The sequence below is a fragment of the Vombatus ursinus genome, unplaced genomic scaffold, assembly GCF_900497805.2.
Source record: "Vombatus ursinus unplaced genomic scaffold, bare-nosed wombat genome assembly UNPS02014789.1, whole genome shotgun sequence".
NCBI classification, from domain to species: domain Eukaryota; kingdom Metazoa; phylum Chordata; class Mammalia; order Diprotodontia; family Vombatidae; genus Vombatus; species Vombatus ursinus.
The window spans coordinates 6258572-6283263 of NW_020954567.1; the positions used below are offsets into that span (position 1 = coordinate 6258572).

At 36.2% G+C, this 24692-nt stretch overlaps 1 protein-coding gene across 4 annotated transcripts in view; it reads left to right on the forward strand.

Annotated features, from left to right (window-relative positions):
* The window catches only part of POU2F1 (POU class 2 homeobox 1), a 243365-nt gene that overhangs the window by 162195 nt on the left and 56478 nt on the right, over positions 1-24692 (forward strand). For 2 of the 4 annotated variants that reach the window (XM_027868601.1, XM_027868599.1), the window contains exons 4-5: positions 20717-20770; positions 23492-23611. In XM_027868601.1, the coding sequence (XP_027724402.1) occupies positions 20717-20770; positions 23492-23611 (174 nt within the window). The remainder of the gene's footprint in view (positions 1-20716; positions 20771-23491; positions 23612-24692) is intronic. The other 2 variants (XM_027868600.1, XM_027868603.1) reach the window with 2 other exon arrangements.

Here is a 24692-nt window from a genome sequence, read left to right on the forward strand (position 1 = left end):
TTCACAACAAGCTGCCTTCAAGTGTTTCTTGTGGGACTAAATTACAAAATGTAAAGGCATGTAAAAGAAGAGAGGGGAAGAATACAGTAGAGAGGAATATAGAATGTTAGCCTTTTTTATCTGATTAGAGGCTAACAAGAGAAAATAAACTCCTCTTGTCCGCCAGGAAGAAGAGAACTTACATGACAGTGAACAAGGGGGCAAAGAGAGGGATAAAAGAGTAGCGATCTATTTTCAGTGAAGGGAAGGGGGTGCCACTGATAAATATTTCTCCAGGGTAAGAGAAAGATTGTCTTAAAGGGAGATAGGGACTTTACAAAGATTGCATGCTTTGAGAGATCACTCATCCTACCTTAGGAAAAAGAGAATCTGAGCTTCTTGGGACAACTAGCATCCAGAGGAGTGGGAAGGTATGAACCTATGTCAGAGATTTTGAAGCAAATGGGAGGAAATTACCAAGGAGATGTCAAAGGTAAAACTTTATGGGAGCACCTGAACAAGAATCTTACAGGATATATAGCCGTGGATGGGCTGTAATCTGCATCATTGGAAGGAATGTCCATGTTGATGAGGTCATAGAACCAATTGCATATTTAAATTATTTTTACACCAATTATTTTCAAGAACTAAGAGGTAAAAACATTCTATCTGACTCCTTTTAAATATAAATCTGGATATCTAAACCAGGGCAAGATAAGACTAAGAAAGATAATTTTAGTCCAACATTATGAGCAAATTGCTATTTATTGAGTGAAAAATTTTTAAATAAAATCTTTGTTAAAAAAAAAACACTGTTGGAAAAAATTATTCATCATAACCAGATATGCACAGATGGTTCAAATTGAGGAAAACAATGTAATTATATTAAAACCAGAAAGCATATGACAGAATCAAGTTACCCCCCAAAAAAGGGAGGGGAAAATGGACAAAGTACACCAATCATTTTTGCTAAAACCCTGCAAACACAGGCTTTTTTGTAAAGGGTCCATTTTTTTATATGATAAAAAGTATATATGTAAAATCAAAAGCTAACAGCACTGCAAGGGGGAAACACTAATAGCTTTTGCAGTAAATACAAGTCAGCAAGCATTTATTAAGGGTCTTCCATGTTTTAGGCACTATGCCCAGCACTTTGCATATAGGGAGCTCACAGCTAATGGGGTGACAACATGCATGCAGCCATGTACAAACCAGATACAGACAGAGTAAATCAGAAATCATCTCAGAGCAAAGACATGTGTATTATAGACTAGGAAAGGCTTCATGCAGAAGGTGGGATTTTGCCTGAGACTTGAAGGAAGCCAGAAAAGTGTGAACATGCTAAGCATGGAAAATAGAATAGTTCATATGAGAAAGAGCAAGAAGGCAAGTGTCACTGGATTGGAGTGTGAGGAGGGGAGTGAAATGTAAGAAGACTAGAAAGTTAGGAAGGGCCAGGTGATAAAGGGATTTAAAAGCAAAATGGGATTCTTTATTTTGTCCTGGAGAAGATAATAATGGTGATGATGATAAATAACCACCATTTGCATGGCTCCTACTATGTGCTCAGCACCATGCTAAGCACTTTACAGATATTACCTCATTTGATCCTCACAACAAACCTGAGAGGTAGGTGTTATTATCCTTATTCTGTAGTTGAGGAAACTGAGGCAACAGAGATTATGTGACTTGCCCAAGGTTGCACAGCTAGTGGCTGAAGCTAGATTTGAACTTAGGTCTTCCAGATTCCAGACATATCTAGAGCTCTGACTACTGCACCACTTAGCTACCAAGGTAGTTAGGAAGCCTTCAGAGTTTATTGAGTAGGGGATTGACATGATCAGACCTGTGTGTTAGTAACTGAGTGGGGAGAGACTTGTGGCAGGGAAACCAACCAGCATAGTATTGTGATAGTCCAGGTGTGAGATGGTAAGGGCCTGCACCTGGGTTGTGGCAGTGTAAGGAGAGAGGACTATATGTAAGAAATGTTGTGAAGGTAGACTTAAAAGGACTTGGCAACCGATTAGATATGGGGTAAGAGAGAGAGAGAGGGGAGTCCAGGGTCACACCTAGATTGTGAGCCGGCATGACTGGGAGCATGGGGGTAGGGAACTTAGGAAGAAGAGAAGTTTTGGGGTGAAAGATATCTTCAGTTTTGGACATTAATGAGTTGAAGATGTCTACAGATTTATCATCATCATCACCATTATTACCTTCTGTACAATTCATGATGTGAGCAGTTGGAGTTGTGAGACTATAAGTCAGCAGAGAGGTTAGGTTTGGAGAAGTAAATTTGAGAATCATTAGCTCCTGAAGACACAGAAAAGAAAGTTCTTGCCACCAAAGTCCTTGGTAGTATCACATGGCTTAGCATTAGAAACTATTGATTTTTTTCATTTGACTTCTTAAAATTTTATTTATTCATTTTTAGTTTTCAACATTACTTTTGTAAGATTTTAAGTTCCAAACTTTCCCCCTTCCCCTTCCGAAAGACATGATAAGCATGAAAAGATAAACATGAAAGGGACTCAATAAGGTTAAACTATAAATATACTGTATTTTTCTATATGGGAAGATGATACATGTAATTTATAAGAACTTTATCATTATTAGGACAGTTAGAAGGATTTTACAATAGAAAGGGTGTGGGAGTGAACTGATTGGAATGATATAAAAAAGTGGATAAGTGAGAAAGAGAGGTGCCCTGGAAGAGAAGGGGGGAGGCAGAATGGGGGAAAGTATCTCACATAAAAGAGGCATGCAAGGGAGAGTTTTTACAGTGGAGGGGAAAATGTTAAGGGGGTGAGCAGCTTACTCCAAATTGGTTCAGAAGGGAAGTACAGACACACACACACACATGCTCAATTGGTATAGAAAGCTGTCTTACACAATACAACAAAGAAGAAAAAGAGGAGGGTGATAAAAGTGAGGGCAGATAAAGGAAAGTAGTGGTCAGAAGGAAAATAGACCTTAGAGGAGGCATAAGGTAAAAGGCAAATGAGAGAAGGATATACAGAAGAAAATAGGATGGAGGCAAATGCACAGTTAGTAATCATAGCTGTGAATGTGAATAGGATAAACTCACCAATAAAACAAACAGCAGAATAGATTAGAAACCGAAATACAGCAATATGTTGTTTACAAGAAACACACTTGAAACAGAGACACACACAGAGTCAAAATAAGAGGCTGGAGCAAAATCTATTATGGTTTGACTGAAGTTAGAAAGGTTAGCATGGCAATAATGATCTTAGACAAAAGAAAAGCAAAACTAAACCTAATTTAAAAAAAAATAAAATAACAGGTAAACCTCATCTTGCTAAAAGGCACCATGACAAGGAAGTAATATCAGTACTAAACATATATGTACCAAATGGCAGAGCATCTAAAATCTTAAAGGAAAAGTTAAATGAATTACAGGAGAAAATAAGACAGTAAACCTATACTAGTGGGGGACCTAAACTTTCCGCTCTCAGAGCTAGACAAATCTAACCATAAAATAAATAAGGACTAAAGTAAAAAGATAAATAGAATCTTAGTAAAGTTAGATACAATAGCCTTCTGGAGAGAATTAAATAGGAATAGAGAGGAGTATACCTTTTTCTCAACTTTACATAGTATTATCTTCAAATTTGACTATGTATTAGGATATAAAAACCTCACAAACATGCAAAAAAGCAGATATTTTAAATGCACCCTTGTCAGATCATATTTCAATAAAATTTACATTTAATAAGGGCTATGGAAGCATAATTAAAAATTAATTTGAAATTAAATCTAATCCTAAAGAATGATTGAGTCAAAGAACAGATCATAGAAACAATGATTTCATGAAAAAGAATGCTAACAGTGAGACAAAATTCCAAAATCTGTGGGATGCAGCCAAAGCAGCATGTAGGGGAAAATTTATATTTCTAAACACATACATACATCAGTAAAAGAGAGGAAGAGCTGATCAATGAATTGGGCATGCAGCTAAAAAAGTTTTTAGAAAAAGAACAGGTTAAACATCCCCAATTAAACATCAAAATGGAAATCTTGAAAATCAAAGGAGAGAAATAGAAATAGAAAGTTACTTATGCAATAAAATAGAAAGTTAAAAAAATTGAACTAATAAATAAAACTAGGAGCTGCTCTTTTGAAAAAGCCAATAAACTGTTGGTTAATTTAAACAACTGATTAATTTGATTTTTTAAAGAAAAAAAAACAAAGTACCAATATCAAAAGTATAAAGGATGAATATACCACCAATGAAGATAAAATAAAGCAATTGTTAGGAGCTATTTTGCCCAATTATATGCCAGTAAAACTGACAATCTAAGTGAAATGATGAATATTTACAAATATGTAAACTGCCCAGATTAATAGAACAGGAAATAGCAAATAACCCTATCTTAGAAAAAGAAATTGAACAGGCTATCAATGGGTTCCCTAAGAAAAAAATTCCCAGAACAGATGGCTTCAGAAGTGAATTCTACCAAATGTTTAAGGAACAGTTAATCTCAGTACTATATAAACTATTTGAAAAATAGGTAAAGAAGGGATCCTACCAAATTCTTTTTATGACACAAATATGGTTTTGATGCCTAAACCAGGGAGACCAGAAATAGAATGAAAACTATAGAATAATTTCCTTACTGATTATTGATACAAAAATTTTAAATAAAATACTAGCAGGGAGATAACAGCAATGTATATCACAAAGATCATATATTATGACTAGTTGGTATTTATACCAGGAATGCAGCACTGGTCCAATATTAGGAAAACTATTAGTATAATTAACCACATCAGTAAGAAAAACAACAAAAATTATATGATTATCTCAATAGATGCAGAAAAAACTTTTGACAAAATACATCTGTTCCTCTTAAAAACACTAGAAAGCATAGGAATCAATGGAGTTTTTCTTAAAATTATAAGTATTATTTATCTAAAACTGAGAGTAAGCATTATCTGTAACCAGGATAAATTTGAAGCCTTCCCAGTAAGATCAAGGGTGAAGCAAGTATCTCCATTATCACCACTATTTTTCACTGTTGTATTAGAAATGTTCATTATAACAGTAAAACAAGAAAAAAAATGAAGAAATAAAATAGGCAACAAGAAAACAAAACTATCACCCTTCTTTGCAGATGATCTGATGCTATACTTAGAGAACCCTTGAGAAGCAACTAAAAAACCAGGTTGGAACAATTAACTTTAGCAGAGTTGCAGGATGTAAAATAAACTCACAAAAATCATCAGCATTTCTATATACTACCAACAAAACCCAGCAAGAAGAGATAGAGAAATTCCATTTAAAGTAACTGCAGACAGTATTAAGTCCACTTGCCAAGACGAACAGGGACTGTATGAACAAAATTTAAAAATGCTCTTCACACAAATAAAAGACAGATCTAAATAATTAGACAGATTAATTGCTTATGGTTAGGCTGAGCCTATATAATAAAAATGACAATTCTACCTAATTTACTTACTCAGTGACATACCAATCAAACTGCCAAAGAATTGTTTTTTGTTTTTTTAGGGTTTTTTTTAGAGCTTAAAAAACTAATAACAATTCATCTGGAATATCAAGGGAATCGCTGGGGAAAATATTGTGAAGGAAAGTGACCTAGCAGTTCTAGATTTCAAACTATGTTACAAAGATGCAATCATGAAAACAATCTGGTATTAACTAAGAAATAGAGTGATGGATCAGTGGAAGAGATTAGGTACACACTACATAGTACATAGGAGTAAATTACCTGAGCAATCTAGTGTTTGATAAACCCAAAGATTCAAACTTTTTCATCTTTTGACAAAAATTGCTAGGAAACTGGAAAGTAGTTTGGAAGAAACTAGGCATGGAGGGACAGCTAGGTGGCATAGTGGATAGAGTACTGGCCCTGAAGTCAGGAGAACCTGAGTTCAAATCCGGTCTCAGATACATAACACTTATTAGCTGTGTGACCCTGGGCAAGTCACTTAACCCCATTTCCTAGCCAAAAAAAAAAAAAAAGAAACTAGGCATGGACCAGCATCTCACACCGTATACCACGATAGGGTCAAAATAAATAAGTGACTTAGGTATAAATGATATCACAAGTAAATTAGGGAAGCATAGGAGAATATACCTGTCAGATCTGTGGATGAGGAAGAGTTTATGAGTAAACAAAAGATAGAGACTATCATGAGAATTAAGTGGATAATTTTAATTACATGAAATTAAAAAGGTGTTGGTTTTGTTTTGTTTTTCCCAACAAAACTAATGCAACTAAAATTAGAAGAAAAACAAAAAAACTAAGGTGGGAGATCAGCAAATTTCTCAAACATGTAGGTAACAGAGCCAAATTTATATATAAATAAGAGCCATTCTCCAATGCATAAATGGTCAGAGGATATGAACAGGCAGTTTTCAGAAGAAGAAATCAAAGCTATCAATAGTCATATTTTAAAAATGCTCTAAATCACTAGCTATTAGAGAATTGCAAATTAAAACAATTCTGAGATACCACCTCATACCAATCAGATTAACTAACATGACAGAAAAGTAAAATGATGAAAACTAGAAGGGATGTAGAAAAATTGGGACACTAATGCATTGTTGATGGCGTTGTGAACTGGTCCAGCCATTCTAGAGAACAATTTGGAACTACACCCAAGGGGTTGTAAAACTGCATACCTTTTGACTCAGCAATGTATCAGTCTGTATCCCACAGATATCAGAGAATAAGGAAAAGGACCTATTTGTACAAAAATATTTTCAGCAACTCTTTTCTAGTAGCAAAGAATTGGAAATTGAGGGGATGCCCATCAGTTGGGGAATGGCTGAACAAGTTGTGATATGTGATTGTGATGGAACACTTGTGTTATAAGAAATGATGAACAGGATGCTCTCAGAAAAATCTGAACTCTTACAAAGTGAAGTGAGGAGAACCAAGAGAACATTGTACATAGTAATAGCAATATTGTAAGAATGATTAACTGTGAAAGACTTAGTTACTCTGATCAAGACAATGATCCAAGACAATTCCAAAGAACCCATGATGAAAAATGTTATCTACCTCCAGATAGAAAACTGATGAACTCTTGAGTACAGATTGAAGCATACTTTTTTTTAATTTTATTTTTCTTGTTTTTGTGTGTCTTTGCTTTCTTTTTTCATTGTGGCTAATATGGAAATAAAAAATACACATTAGCAAAGTAACTAATAAAAAATTAATCCACATTTTTAAAAAATCAATGTTTTATTCCTTTCATGTAGAGGGATTTGCTTTGGAAAAGGCCTGAGACCTCTTCCTACAGGGATGAAGGAGAAGATAGTGAGGGAAAGTGTTTGAGTGATGTCAGAAGGCAAAGAGAGACTAGGGAGCATTCTCCAAATGACCCCACTTTTTTCAGTGAAATATAAGGCAAGGGTCTCAGTTGAGAGGTTGTGGAACGAGGAGCCGCAGAAAGTTTGAGTAGGGATAAAAAGATTGGAAAAGCAGCTGTGGTAAGTAGAATACTAAATCAATTAGAGAAGTATAAAAGGATTGCCTTAGAGCAGTGAGGCCCCAGTTGAGATTATGTAATATAAATTTATAGTAGACCCAGTTAGCAGAGTTCTACGAATTTTTTGCAGCTTAATTCTGAAGCTGTGAATAAGAGCAATGGCAACAGATGCTGAAAGCAATCCACCACTGGGACTCGGGAGGGCAAGATGAATGACAGGATAAGGGAACATGAAACTTGAGAGTAGAGGATAGTGGTAGAGTTGAACTGGTCACTACAGAAGATCAGATATATTTACTGCAAGGATGAAATAGCCTAGGAAATAACTGAGCAGTAAGATTAGAAGTCATGATATAGATGATGAATAGGATTAGGAGTTGTAAGGCAGTGGGAAAGATGGAATGATAAGAGATGATGGTCAAGTAAAGGATTTTTGAAAATAATGAACATAAAAGTGGAAATGGCAAGAGCAAGGGGTATGACGATTTCTGTGTGTACCTGAGGAGTGGTAGAGGAATCGGTCATAGGAAATGAGTATGTTGAGGAACTCAGAAGTTAAGGTGTTTGAAATCCCTGAGTATCAGGGCAAGAATTTAAAAAAGTGAGAAAGACACTGAGCCAGAAGTGAGTACGGGAATGAAACAAATGTGCTATTTTTTCTCACTGTTATTTAACATAGTTCTAGAAATGCTAATGATGGCAACAAGATTAGAAACATTAGAGGGAAACAAAACTACTCTTATTTGCTGACAGCATCTTGAATTACTTAGAAAATTTCAGAGAATCCTCAAAGAAACCAATTGAGACAATAGCTTCAGTAGAGTAGCAGAATTCAAATTAATCCATAAAACTCAATTGCATTTCTGTGTGGCAGTAACAAAATTGAAGAAATTGTCAAAAAGGAAGTCTCATTCAAAACGGCTGCAAAATAAACTATTAGTCAGTCTACAGCGGCACATTTAACACGTAAATGTAGTTGTAAAACATTCTTGTAAAGAAACAAAAAACTAAATAATCAGAAGGTTATTCAGCCCTCATGGTTATGCCATACCAATACAACAAGCATGACCATGCTACCTAAATTAATTTACCAGTTTGTTGCTATACCAATCAAACTGCCAAAGGAATGCTTCCAAAAGCAAAGCAAAATAATGGCAAAATTAATCTGTAGAAAGAAAAGGCTGAAAATCTCAAGGGAAATGGGGTTGGGGTAGGGAGGAGGAAAGAGACATAGACACAAAATTTTGCTGTAAAGTAATAATTATCAAAGGTCTTTGCTACTGGTAGCACATCAATGGAACAGATGTAGACGAGGAAGAGTCAGAAACAACTAAATTCAATAAACCCATGTAACCCAGAACATAAATTACTTGGGATAACTACCTCCATGGTAAGAACTGCTGGGAAAACTGGAAAGCAATTTGGCAAAATTAGGTTTGAACTTAGAGCTTACAGTCATATCCACAATAAGCTCAAGATAGACCAGAATATTAAAGGTTATGATAAAAAAAAAATTAAAAGAGCACCAGAGCAGACCCCTTTTATACCTATGATGGGAAGTGATTACCAAAGATTAAATCCATAATTTTGATTACATTAAATTGACAAAGTCATGCACAAAATCAGTACAATGAGCATAAGAAGTATGGCTGTTAATTGGGGCAGGGATCTTTACATCAACTATGTCTAATCAGGGTTTGATTTCCACCATATAGGGAATCTTATCTCAGACTCAATCAATGTGTTTGTTTTCCTGAACTGCTCTTTTTTCTTTTTAATTTTTGTTTTTACAAGAGGTAGTTTGATGGGCAGGGAGGGATATATTTGGGAATGAATATGAAGTATTAGAAAAAGATATCACCAGAGTTTTCCCAAAAATTTTTAAGAAAAGGAGGAGACATTGTAGAGAGTATTAAGGTGAAGATAAACAGAGGGAGAAAGTTTCTGATGGAAGCAATATTGCTACCATCCTGTGTATCAGTTCACGATCTCTGTGACTCAGCAGACCAAAATTCCCTTCTCTGGCTATACGTCTCCAGTATATATTGTCTTCCTCATTAGAATGTAAACTTTCTGAGGGCAAGGGTTTTTTTTTCCCCTCACTTTTGTACCTAGTACAGTGTTTGGCCCAAAATAAGTGCTTAATAAATGCTTTTTTATTCAGTCATTGAATATGCTCTCACTCTCTTTCTGATAGATAGATATAGATGTGTGTGTGCGTGCATACATATAATATTGAGGTAGTATCATCATTTCCATTATAATTGCATAGCTCAGCCATGAAGAGTGATTATCTTTCCATTTATTTAAGTCTATTTTCTTTAAGGAGTTTTTTTTTCTTAAACTTTATCACTGTTGGTCTTGACTGTGACTTGGTAGATTGACTTCTACATGTTTTATGAATTTTATAGTTATTGTGAATGGGAATTACTTTTGTTATTTCATCCTGCTGGGTTTTGCTTTTATTGCTATACAGAAATGCTGTTGATTTTTGTGGATTTATTAAACTTCTTGTTCAGTGCTCTCTAAATTGTAAAATCTGATTGCCTTTCCTCAGTCCACAAGCCTCTGAACCTCTATGTCATATTCTATGTTGTTGAACACTCTGTTCCCTCGGATAGCCACCTCTTTCTGTTTTATTTTGTTTGTTTTGGTTTTCTTTTGTTTTGACTAACACTGCTTTCTTGATTCTCCTTCATTCTCTCCTGATTGATTTCCTTTGCTGAAACATCATCCATATCACACCAGTATAACTGGGAATATACCCTAAAGGTCTGTCCTGGGCCTTCAGCACTCTCCCTCCTGCCATCTCCCATTTTCTTATCTCCTCTGGATTTAATTACGAGCCACCATTTCAAACCACCATTCATCCCAGATCTCTTTGTGGAGCTACAATCCTATATCAGCAACTGATTGTTGGACCTTTCCAATTGGGTGTCTCATAGTTATCACAAAAACAGTATGATCAAAACAGAATTCATTATTGTTTTCTCCCAAACCCAAACTTCTCTCTTCTTAAAAACTTCACTAATTCAAGAAAGAACTTATTTGAACAAAAATACTTATAGCAAGCTTTTTTGTAGTGGTAAAGAATTGGAAATTGAGGGGATGACCAACAATTGGGTTATGACTAAACAAGTTGTGGTATGTGATTGTAATGGAATATTACTGTGCTATTAAAATAATGAGCAGGGTGATTTCATAAAAACCTAGAAAGACTTATATGAACTGAGGCAAAGTGAAGTGAGCAGAACCAGGAGAGCATTGTACACAGTAAGAACAATACTGTACGGTGATCAATTGTAAATGACTTAGCTGTTTGCAGCGATACAGTAATCTAAGACAATTCCAAAGGACTTACGATGAAAAATGCTATCCACTTCCAGAGAAAGATCTGATGGGATCTGAAGCAGATCAAAGCATACTATTTTTCACTCTCTGTATTTTCTTTCATGGTTTTGTTTTGGATTTTTTTTCTATGGGTCTGTGTCTTCTTTCACAACATAACTAATATGGTAATATGTTTTGCATTATTAGACATGTATAACCTATATCAAATTGCTTACCACCTCAGGGCGGGAGGAAGTGAGGGAGAGAGAAAATTTGAAACTCAACCTTCTTTGAAAATTGTCATTATGTGTAACTGGAAAAAAAAATGAGATATTATTTAAATAAAAAACACTTTCCTTTTCCTGTCAAGCATACCATCTTTCCTTGGATCTTTCACGTTGGCAACCTCTTTGAGTCAGTCAGTCAGCAAGCTTTTATTAAGCACTAGCTGCATTCCTTGGACTGATATACACCATGATTATGCTCCCAGGAAACTCATCCTTTGAGATTCTATCAGCTTTAGTACTAAAACCTCGTCAGTGCCCTCTGCCCCTCTGACTGGAGGGCTGGGAAGTGGAGCAAAGAACTGCTCCCAAAGTTTTCATTTAAAGAGGGCTTCCAAGCCAGGAGTTCTTCATTTCCCACTGCACGTAATCCCTGGACTGGGTGATTCTGTCTTTTTCTTATTTGTATTTCCAGTGCTTAGCACAGTGGCTGGCACAATCAGCAAACATTTATTAAGCACTTCCTATGTGCTAGGCACTGTGCTAGGTGCTGGGAATACAAAGAAGGGCCCACCAAAAAAGCACATTCCCTTCTTTCAAGGAGCTCACAGTCTAGATACAATATACAAACAATTACACATAAATAAGATAAATGCAGAGCAAGCTGATAATCTTGGAGGAAAAGCCTCGCATCAAAGGACATTGGGAAAGACTTGAAGAAAACAAGTTCAGAAGGAAGCTAGGAGGTAGAGAGGAGGAGGGGGAGAATTCTAGGCATGGAGAGACAGCCAGTGAGACTGACCAGAGCTGGAAATAATTGTCTTGTATGAAAAACAGCCAGCAGGCCAGTGTCACTGGATCACAGAAGATATGGAGGAGAATGAGGTGTAAGAAGACTGGAAAGGTAGGAAGGGACCAACTCATAGAGGGCTTTAAGAGCAAAACAAAGGGAAAGTGAGCCTCCCGTGCCCACATCCAAATCATTTTCCATACTTGGTTGATCCTTCCACAGCACCTTTCACATCTATCCATTTCCCACTTGCGTAGCCATCACTGTGGTCTCAGCTGCACTCTTAGAATAAATAACCTCCTCAGTAGTCTCCCTTTCTCAGTACTCCCTTCTCTCCAGTTCACCATGATATTCTTAAAGAGCAGACCTGAACATTTCACTCTAGTGACATTCAATTATTTCTAGAATTAAATACAGACTCCTCTGTTCAGCATGTAAAGTCTTTCACAGCCCAGGCCCAACCTACCTTTCCAGAATACTATGTATACATTATTTCCCTGTCCAATACCGTGTGGCCTTCTTTCAGTTTCTCACTCATAACAGTCCTTTCTTTCATCTCCATGTTTTTGTATAGGCTGTTCCTCGGACCTGGAACATTCTTCCTCTTCTTTGCCTCTGTGAGCAAAGGCCTCTATGAAGGTTCTCCTTCAAAGCTCAGTTCTGTTGCCACCTTCTATACAAAGACTTTTCTGGTCCCCTTCAACTGTGGGAGTCTTCCACTCCAAAAACTTTACGACGTGTTTGTTTTATCTCTCCTTACACATATATGTATTTCTCTTCCTAAAATGTAAGCTCCTCAAGAGCTGGGATTTTTTTCATCTTTTCGTGTACTATTACATAACACAGTTTCTGGTACATAAAAGGCACTTAATGGCTTTTTTTTTTGGCTAGGCAATGGGGTTAAGTGACTTGCCCAGGGTTACACAGCTAGTAAGTATTAAGTATCTGAGACCAGATTTGAACTCAGGTTCTTCTGATTTCAGGGCTGGTGCTTTATCCACTGTACCACCTAGCTGCCCCCCAGTAAATGCTTATTGATTGATGTCAGTGAGCAGGTAGAACTTGTGCAGTGTAAATGAAAGGCAATCTTAGTGGGGAGATTGGGGAGGTAGGCAGAGAGGGGCAGGGGTAGAAAAGGAGAGGTTGGGAGAGGGTCAGAGGCTAGAAAGGCTTCTTGCAGAAGGTATGATTTGAGCTGAGTCATAAAGGAACCCAGGAGGCAGAATTGAGAAAGAGCATTCCAGGTGTGTGGGACAGCCAGTCAATAAGATGGAGTATCCTGTTTGAAGACAGGCAAAAATAGCAGCATGACCTTATCATACAGGACATAGAGGGGAGTACATTGTAAGAAATCTAGAAAGGTAGGCTGGAATCCTGTTGTGAAGGCCTTTAAATGCCAAACAGAGCATTTGAACCCTGGAGTTTATTGAGGTAGGGGGAAGAGGGCAGTAGTATAATAATACTTGTCCTTTAGGAAAATCACTTTGGCATCTGAATTGAGGATAAATTAGTGTTGGGAGAGGCATAAGAATAATAAACCCACTAGAAATTGCTGCTAAATAAAGCTGTTTCCAAGTATAAGGTGATAAGGGCATGTACCAAAGTGGCAGTTTTGTGAATGCATAGAAAGAGACCTACACAGTGTTGTGATGATAGAAAAATTAGAAAAGAAGCATTAATACCTTTCACAGTTAGAGTAGAAGGTGCATTCTTAACTAAAGCTTAGAGATAATTACAAAAGATAAAATAGATTTGAATACATGAAACTGAAAAGCTTCTGCACAAACAAAATTAATGCTTCTAGTTTATGACAGGAAAGTTGAATGGGGAAAAAATCTTTATATCAAATTTCCTTGATAAGGATTTGGTATCTTAAGTTAAATAGACAGCTAACATATAAACAAGACCCAAAGCCATTCTCCAAAAGATAAGTGATCAAAGGATATGAGCAGGGGGTAGCTAAGTGGTGCAGTGGGTAGAACACTGGCCCTGGAGTCAGGAAGACCTGAGTTCAAATCCAGCCTCAGACACTTGATACTTACTAGATGTATGACCCTGGGCAAGTCACTTAACCCCACTGCCTAGCCAAAACAAAACAAAACAAAAAAACAAAGGAAATGAGCACACAGTTCTTTAAAAATTGCAAATTATTAATAACCAAATGAAAGAATGCTACAAATCACTAATAATAAAGAGAAATGCAATCAGAATGACCCTGAGGTTTTATTTCACATCCAGCAAGTTGGCAAAGATGACAAAAGATAGGAATTGTCTATGTCAGAGGATTGTTGGAAGAAAGGTGACCTAGTTTCCATTGTTAGTGTAGCTGTGAACCAGGATAACCATTTTGAAAAGCAATTTAGAATTATGGCAAAACAAAAGTGACCAAAATACCCATGCCCCTTGATCCAGAGATTCCACAACTAGACATATTTACCCCAAGGAGACTGCTAAGAAGAAAGCTCTTATTTACCCAATTAGCAGAACTTTTGGCAGTAGTAAAGATTGGGAAACAAAGTAAATGCCCACTGATTGGGAAATGGCTAAAAATTGTTGTATCCAAATATAATGCTGTGCTGAACAAAATGATGAATGTGATACACGCAGAGAAACATGGAAAGACTTACATGAACCAAGTGATGCTGTGTGAAGTAAGCAGTCAAGAAAACAATATGCACAATGACTGCAACAATGTGAATTAAAAGAACAACCACTGCAAAACAGGTAAAACTGAATATTGCATAATTACAAAGAACATGCACAGACCAAAAGAGATTTGACATCTCTTTGTACTCTTTATCAAGGGTGGAAGGTCAATGAATTAGCAAAATTGCATCTATTTGAAACATGTTGATTAGCTTTGCTGATTTTTTTCACCATCTTTTTATCTTTAAAAAATAATCTTTATTATTTGTGGTGGTCCTCTGGAAGTCTAAGAGAAATTTATGCAATATAAAAAATCAATAAAATTTTATTTAATAAAAAACTGACTAGTGAATTTAGAAGAGCATGGAAAAATTTATGTGAACTGATAGAAAGTGAAGCCAACTAAACCAAGATAATGTACATAAGTATTACAACAATGGAAATGGACAAAAAAAGTAATATTGTGTGATTATAATAAACAAGCTTGTCCTATTGGAAGAAAGGAGGAAATTTATCTCTTTCCCTTTGAAGAAGTTGGAGTACTGTGGACTATGGATGTGGAACAATGTGTATATTGTCAGACTCATTTAATGTGTTAGATAGTTTTGCTGAACTGAATTTTTTTTTCTGTAAGAGATGGTTTGGTGGTTAACTGAATAAGAGGCGAAAGAATCTATTCAGAAATGAAAATGATATGAAAAATCAGTTTAAAGAATGTAAATATTCTACTTAGTTCATCTTAGGTAGTTTGATATTTAGATTCCTCTCACTTCTTTTCCAGAGTATTTTGATATTGCATTTGGTTTTGAATGACCCTTTAACTTACCCAGAACCTATCATTTTATTTCCGCTATTTAGCTTGTATCTTTTTAAAGACGATATTCTTGGTTTTGTAACTGTGATAAACCAGTACTTGGGAAGAATTGGGTAGTACTCATGAAGAAGGGATAAAACCAGCAAGAACTGTTTTTATATGTACTGCCAACCCATTAATGGCCATAATAATACAGCAGCAACATTGGTTGTATCCACTACATGCAAGGTATTGTGATAAGTTCTGGGAGATTAAAAATTAATAAGAAAACTCTCAAAAAATGTAGAGTATTAAACCTAGTAGTTAAATGGGGAGACAAGTACACAGATAACTATGCTTTAAATCAGAATATACCACTACTTGTGAGATGTAGAAATAAACTTCACTGAAAAAGAACTCAAAGCATTTTACAGATTACACAGTCTTTATTCTTACAACAAGCCTATGAAGTTGGTGCAGAAGATCTTAATTTTACAGTTAAGTTACCAGTGGTCACACACTAAGTCCAATCTTCTCCCTTCATTTCTTTTCTTTAGAATGTTTAACTGAAGCAAGGAGAAATTATTTAAGTTATAATGAATAAAATGTAAAAAGCACAGGACAAGAACAGGTGAGCATTCTAGCCGAACAGAATAAAATACAGAAAAGAAATACATGACTAGGAGCCATAAGATTGGTGTAATTGGGATTGTGGTATATTTGTGAAGAATTACCATTTTGTCTAGAATATTTTATAGTTACACTTAGCAAATGATGAACAAAGATTTAAAATAAAGCCACATAGTGACTTTTTAGTCTTAGCAGTTCCATGAAACAGACAAATATGAAATTTCATAGTCTTGAAATTTACATACTATGTAGCTAAAATATGATAAAGTTCATTTTTTTGTTCTCTCCATATCTAGCACCACCTAATTATTTTCTTGAAGAAAGCATTCATGATGTATAGGTGCAAAGCTTCTATGTAGTCTACAAGTCTTTTGCCTCTCTCATTCCATATTCCTGGCCATAATTTTCCAACATATTTTTGTACATCTTATTCCCACTGGCTGCCTTTTGCATTGAAGTTACTAAGTATCAACCTGTGATATTTAATGTGTAGAATGTCACCAGGTTCTTTACAGAATTTCTCCATCTTCATCTCAGCACTGGATATTTGTACATAAGCTACCATTGTTTTCATGCTTAACTTTTTGCAAGGACTTGCCATGTACACTTCAATAAGAGATAACCAAATGTTCCATACAATAATGTGTCTTGCTATCTTTATAGGCATCAGAAAAACCAACTCTGCCAACTCCATGAGGAATATCTATGAGTCACCCATCCTTTTAGCTGCAACTTACTGCAATCTGTAGTAAGAATTGTCAAGATTGATTAAAAATTTAGTTCCTCTGCTAGTAGCAATCAACCCACAGGTTATTGAAAAAGCATTTCATGGACCAAGTACCAAAAGCTAAGTTAAAAGTTTACAGGTACTGTAAAAACTGCATGATCTTTAGTACCCTGAACACTCTTTTCTAAGGGTGCTACATGGGACTTTAAGTACCATTAAAATTTTTCTTTGTTTCATAAATTTCCATAGCCAAAAAATTCACCATATGCCAGGAGTTCTGGTGATAAAAATTTCTTTGCTTAGCTAGGCTGAACCTCATAAAGCAGGCACAGTCAGGCTTTTCACTGGTACCAACTTTCCAACCTCAAAAATCTGCCAGAGATTGCATTTAGCCTTTAAGAACCCAGGATCACCTCCAGATCCTAACAAGGCATTGGAGTGAGAATGTGTAGTGTCTCTGTCACTAATAAGAAAATTAATGTTTATGTTGTTGCATAGGATTATCTCCTGTTTACTGCTAAATTTAAATTTCTTCAGTGAAAGAAGGCCAGGAATGTTGGTAGAGAAGAATATCTTATTATTTAGGATAAGGTAAATAAAGTCTTATTTTAAAAATTATGTTCTCCAGGTATAATTTCAAGAAGGAAATAGGTGTCATTTATCCTTCAGCATTTAACCAATTTACATTTCAAATATGTAATGGGGATATGATTTAGTCTTACGTAAAAGTTGGTCCTTCCATGAACTGACTACATGAAGCAATGAACCCAAGCAGTGAACAACTTTATCACTCAAAAATGATCAGCATTAAAATTGGAAATAATTAAAACCATCCATAAGGACGTTTGGACTAGTCAAGAATGGAGGTGATTTTGAGTGGATTTTTGTTTAAATTGGTAACAAAATTATTGATTTCTTTTTTTTTTTATCAGTGGGCAGTCTGTTTTAGAACCTTTAAATATAAAGAATATTGGTAGCCATTAAATTTGTTTGACCTTGACTTGGTCATTTGATAGGGTCTAAGCAGGAAGAGTGACATCAATTCAAGGAGATTTGAGGCATGACCAGTAATAATAAGCAGTAAAACCTTGATTGATTGAAGCTTTTGATTGACTGAGATTCTTTCTGTATTATACTGAGAGGAAAGAAGTAAAGGTAAGGAAGCATCTTTTCCAAAATAAGAAGTCTACTCTAGACTCGGAATCAGTCTAATCTCATATACCTTCTAAATCAACAGCATTATATAATAGGCATTAATGAATCTAAGGGAAAATCATGAATCAGTAAAGAAAAGTTAGGTTCAGTCGACTATATTGAATGAATGAGTGAATGAAAAAATCATTTGTTAGAAGCAATGTGCCAAAACTGTACTGAATGCTGTAGATAGAAATTAAAAAGCAAGACAATCTCTGCTTTCAAAGCTCCTATATTCTAATTCAGCTTCCAGGCACATGAAAAAATTCTATTAGGTCATAAAAATTAGGCCACTGGGAAAGCCTGGTGGGCCCTAGGGGCATGAAAGATAGTAAGACCTGGTGGCCCTTAAGGTACAGTGAAGGGCAGATGGTAGTACCCTGTAGTCTTCTGTCTTATCCCCTACTCATCAAAGCAGTGTGAGTGACCATGTGCATCCTGCAGTTACGGAGCAGGAACAAGACAGACCCTTGACAGTTGGGAAGAGGGGAGTGAGCCCAAGAGTGTAGAGTGGAACATGGACTTCATTTTCCTTCCCATAGGGTGGGAATGAGGGTTTGGCATCAGGCTGCAAGACGGTAAAGGGGAAGGGAGCATTGTCAGGAAGGTTGTAGGTAAAGGGAAATAACCAATGGAATCTGGACAGGAGCAGGGTGGAGTATGGGAAAGAGCATTTCATATCCTGCTTGACCAGGCTTCTACCCCTCCTCCCCTCTCCCCTAAATCTGGATAGGAAGTAGAAATTATTTTATAATAATTTTTCAAAATACAAGTTTAAACATAAAAGAGTTTCTGGTTAACCTTATCTTCAACAAAGTACTTGCTTTTATACATGCTGTCCCCTGTGTCTAAAAAAGCACTTCCTCTTAACTTCCATCTCCTAAAATCCCTGGTTTTCTTTAAGGTTGAACTTATAGGCCATACTCTATAGGAAGCTTTTTCTGATCCACTAGTTATTAGTGTTCTTTTATTCTTTAGATTATTCTGTATATACTGGAATGTTTATATGTTGTATCCCTCCAGTAGAATTTGAGGTTCTTGAGGGTAGGCATTGTTTTTTCATTTTGACTTAGTATCCATATCATTCAACATGAGTGAGTGTGTTTCACTTGGGAGACATTTAATGAATGGTTGTTGGATAGGATTGGATGATAGTGGATACTCTACCCCATTCCACAACCATTCCATTAGGAAAGGAAGGTGTGGAATGGCAGAAAGAACATTAGACTGGACATCCCTAAGAGCCTTGCTTTCTGGTCCTAGTTCTGTTAACTGATTCATCTATTTCTCCCCTTGGACAGGTAAATTAATGCCTGTGGCTTATTGTTCTTCATCTGTAAATGATCTCTCAGGGGCCATCTCTAGTTATCCTGATCTGTCATATCTCGCCACTGAACCCAGATGGTTCTGGAGGAGAGAGTGAGTCTGGTGACTTTGCACAGCCCTTCCTTACTTAACTCCAATTCACTTACAAGTCATGGCATCACCTTCTTGATGTCACGGTCCTCTTTGAAAACGAAGGACAAACAACAACAGCAAATGATCTCTAAGCTCTCTTCCGCTTGTAAAAGTCTAGTATTCAAAATAGAAATTTTAGTGTTTATTGTTAAGTCTATGTCATAGAATGTAAGGCAGGACTCTTACTCAGCACATATACCCAGGATAAGTGGTATACAATGCATTGTTTGGGACAAACATCAACTAGATAAGATTTATTCTCCATATTGTCTGCATACTAAAGAACACCGTCGTTTCAACTGATTCCGTCTATCATGAGCTCTCCTTACCTAACACTGGTTGGGAGAATATCTTTAGAGTTGATGTTGGATCTGCCTCTAGTTTGTAAAAGGGAACCAATGTGCCCATAGTAATTGTGCAGAATATTTTCTTCTTTATCAGTCATTTTACTTTTAATTTTCTTAATCTTCATTTCTTAAAAACCTAAATCTTTTATTTGGTGCTTGTCCCACCTCTTTTCAAAACTGTCTCTGCAAAAGTGAATTAGATCACCAAATAGAAAAATTTTGCTTTTAATTTAGTATGTTTATTTGGGATGAGAGGGCTAGCCTTGGAGTCAGGAAGACCTGATGTCCACTGACTGTGTGACCATAGGCAAATCACAACTGCTGAGTGCCCTGTAATAAGTTTATATTACAGATAGAGTACATATTTGCCTCACCTCGAGAAAAAAGCCACACCAGGATCTCCCTAACCTGATGAAATTAAAGATCTGGACCAAAATAAAAAATGCTTTTTTTGGGATAACTGTGGTTTGTGTGTCCCAGCTGATAAATGTTCGGTGTGGCTGTGAGCTAATAAGATTCGTTTTTCATGTGTGGCTTATGGAAGAGACACATTGCTTGGTTGGTTGTACCTCATTTATGTCTAAAAAATTTAATTATCAACTTGTATATGTAAGGTTAGGGTACTTCTTTGGTGTAAATGGGTATTTTGGCAATTGTTTCACTATAATTGTGATTGTATAATGTAATGTATATTCGGGCAACATGCTTTTGTGTATTTCTTTATGTGTAGTGTGGAAGATAGAGATTTGTGTGGTAGAATAAATAGGATGCAATATTAGGTCCCCCTCAATACAAGTATACCATTTGTTACAAGATTAATTTAGTAATATCCAGAGATGTCGAGCTGGGTAATTACCTTCAGAAAAGAAATAGGGGAGATAGTATTGTGCAAGGGCTATATGAAACTACTCTGTTAGGCTTTTTACCCTTTTATAATAGAGGGACCATGTCTTCTGATTTTGTATCTCCAATTCTAATACTGTAACTTGTATAGAATAGGCTTCTTATAAATATTTTCTGAGAATGTTGACTTCTGGTTAATCCATGATGTGTGGAAATAGTCATATTACAGTCTTTTTCCGTATTCAACTTATTAAAGTAAATTTTATTCTATTGTAGGTCCAACTTGCTGGAACAAGTTTACAGGCTGCTGCTCAGTCCTTAAATGTACAGGTAAGGATTATCTTATTTCTAAAGTTCAAAATCCCACATATGTCCTCATTATCATTCTTAAAGGTCATAATAATATCTGCCACAGTTGTGGACCATAAAATTCTATGTATCTTGCCAACCAATTAGAAGTATTATTCATCAGTTGTCAAATTTGTAAAAATTACAGCAAATACCAAAATAAAAAATTAAATGATCTCTTAATACACTTCAGTTTCAAAATATATTTTGTATGGAATTTTATTTATTGTCTTTGCTAAATTTTACAAAAATTGAAATGGTCAATCAATCCAAAAGCATTTATTAAGTGCCTACTGTTTACTAGATTCTGTGCTAGGTATTAAGAGATGCAAGTACAAATAATGAAACAATCCTGCTGGTAATGAGTTTACATTCCAATGGAGAAGGTGATTACCTATAAAAATATACAATATATAAAGTTAAACAAATATATACAAAGTAGTTAAGTACAAGGTAATTTTGGAGGGAAAGCACTAATGAGAATCAGGAAAGGATTCATGAAGAAGGTGGTGCTTCGAACTGTGTCTTACAGGAAGAGAGTGATTACGAGGTTGAAGGTCAGGAGGGAATATGTTCTCAGCTTGTGGGATGACCCATGCCATTGCCTGTAAATGGAAGCTATAGAAAAGAAAGGACACACCTTTGGCTGGATCTCAGAGTACTGGAGGGGAGTAATGTATAGTGAAGCTAGAAAAGTAGGTTGGTGCCAGGTGTGTAGGTCCTTAAATGGTACAGAGAAGAGTTTATATTGATTGTAGAGGCATTGTGAAGCCATTGGAGTTGACTGAATCAGAGAGTAACTTGGTAAGATCTGTCTTTAAGGAAAATTATTCTGGCAGCAGTTTAAATAGGAGGAACTGAAGGAGGGAGAGACTTGAGGTAGGAAGATCAATTAGGCTATGACAGTAGGAGATGAAGCCCTGAACTAAGTAGCTGTGTGAGGAGAAAGAAAGAAGGGGCAGAAACAAGAGACATTGTGAAGCTACTGTGTACGTCAAGGAGGGAGAGCAAGGAATCAAGGAGAACACCAAGGTTTTGAACTTGGGAGAGTGGAGAGGTAATGGTGTCTTCAGCATAAACCTAGGGGAAGGTTTGGGGGAAAGATAATGAGGTCAGTTGTGGGCATATTCACTTAAAGATGTCTCTGGGGTATCCATTCTGAAATGTCCAAAAATAAGCAATTGGGAGAACATGAGAGAGACTGGTGCTGTACCAAGCTGGTGGTTAAAGCCATGGGAACTGACGAGGTTATGAGAGAGTGTAGAAGAGGAGAACGGGTAGGGCAGCCCTGTGGGAGATACCAGCCTCCATTCAGGCAGAACTGGAAATTACACACACACACACACACACACACACACACACACACACACGCTTTATTTATGTTCAGACTTTGGATTTCAATTTGAGTTCTATGAAGGGCTCTGTAGGATTTCATCCAATATGCTACTTCCTTTCATTGTGATGCCTTAGTATCAAAGTGAAAAGATCAAAAATAGTGTTACTAAAGATGAGTTTCAGTATTGCTGAACACTTAAGAACTTGGATTGAGCAAACCGTGCAACCTTACATAACAGGGACCTAGTAACAGAAGGAAACAGTTCTGAAGAAAGGAGAAGGAGATCGAGTGAGTGGCCTTCCTTTCTGAGGGAGAGGAGGCAGAAAATTACCTTGGTTGCCATGGTAAACTTTCATCCCTGAGAGAGATGTTGGCAAACAGGCTGTATCTCCAATGCAGAATGTTTACAGTCCTGCTCGGTAATTATCTCTCAATGACTGGCAGAATTAATCAGAGCCTTTATGTTAATTAGCCTGCTCTGTAGTCCCTGAAACAGGTGGTGGGAAATATGCAAATCTATGCAGAATTTTAATGCTCTGCATAACCAGTTTTAATTACCATAGAATCTTCTCTCAGTACCCCATTGGGGGAGTGTGCTTTCCCTCTTGAATACAGTATTTTCTCTTTAAACTTTTTTTAAAATTTGATTGGAAATGTTGAGTCTGAACTACTGTGAAACCACCATTTAGAGAACCTGGGGGTCAGGTGAGTCATCTCCAAATTGACATTTGAAAATATTACAAAACTGACCACCAGGTAAATTTCAAAATAATGACATAGAGGTTTTGAGGCAGAGGTAAATCGAATATGTATATTCTTTCGCATTTCTGTAGTTTAAAATTAAGTTGGGAAAAAACTTAATCAATTTTTGTAGGCCAGATTTATTTTTGCTTTTGAAAATTAGAATTGCAGCTTTGGTGATGATGGAACAAAGGAATTAAAATTCAGATATATCAAATGTAGTACTCAGAGGACTTAAACAAAAATAAAGACTTAAATATATTTAACTGTGATAATAGCTGAACAGACCAAACCCTATATTTTAAAATCAATCAGTCAGCAAGCATTAACTAAGTGCGAGGTCCTGCACTCGGGGCTGGAGATATGGACACAAAAGTGCAACAGGCCATGGTCTCAGAGAGCTTGCACTCTGTCACAGAAACAATATATATGTAAAGAAACATACAAAATTATTACAAGGTGAATTTTGGTAGGATGGGGGATACTCTAGCACCTGGGGATCAGAAAAGACTGACTGAAACTGTATTCTTTAAATAGGGAGCTACAGACATCTCTTTTAAAACTATTATAGAGTTGTAGTGTGTGTGTGTGTGTGTGTGTGTGTGTGTGTGGTTTTCTTTTCCTAGTCTAAATCTAATGAAGAATCTGGGGACTCCCAGCAGCCAAGCCAGCCTTCCCAGCAGCCTTCAGTGCAGGCACCCATCCCCCAAACTCAGCTCATGCTGGCTGGAGGACAGATAACAGGGGTAAGTTTTTTCTCAAGAATTCTAGTAAACTTACTTATAAGCTTCCATTGCTTGCTATCTGATGAGAACTGTCCACCATCAGTAATATGGCTATCTATGCCTGACACTATTATATCCTGAAAAAAGGACTATCATACTGGAAGAGCAAGTCTTCTTTGTCAAAAGCATTCAGTGAATCTCTTGTTATGATACCAAATGTTTTGGGTAAAATAAGGGCCTTCTCACCCCCATTTTAGTTGCTTTTCGCCATGCAATGGAATCATTATTCGATGTGAGGCAGTGTTGTACAAATCATTGACATTGTCAAATACAGCATTATGACTTCACTCTAAATAGCATGGGGGGAGAAAGTTGTTTTCATATTAACTCTGATAATTATTAGATATATTGGAGTTATGTTGGATCCACTATTTTGCCATTGTTTTGATGTACTGAAATGTTTTCTAATATGATAATTTTTATTTAACAAATTGTTTGTCTTTTTGGCATCTCCTAACTCTTCATTTCAGTAAAGTTTGTGTTAGACATGGGAGACTAATTTTTAAAGGATTTTTGTGGAGCTGGCCAGGTTTTTTGGAAAGATGAATTCAGTTTTGATTCTTAAATATTTTATGTACGATTTAGGGAGTTGTTCTCCTTATGAAGAAGATGATTCCATTAACTTGCTAGACCTTACTCTTCAGAATGTGAAATGACACCTTCTGTTTGAATGGCACTTACAGATCTTTGTTCAGTTTCATTTATTGTGGAAACTTCAGTAAGAGGAAGATAGTTGTAATAAATTTGAGTAAACACACTGATTTTACCTTTTTTTTTTCCAAAAGTACAACTTAAGTTGCATTATGAAAGCAGGTTTTAAATCCAATCTAAGCAGGTTTCTTTTTATAATAATAATTGTTATTATATATGTATTTTGTTTTGCATAACGATTGTCTTCCATGACCAGAGGCACTTAGGATTCCAGGTCTGTGTAGATGGGGATTCTATTAAACCTGAGCATTAGGATTCATTTGCATGTAAAGAGACAGGCCTTCACCACCTGTTTCACAGAGATAATATGTGTTTGGAAAAGGGATGTAAA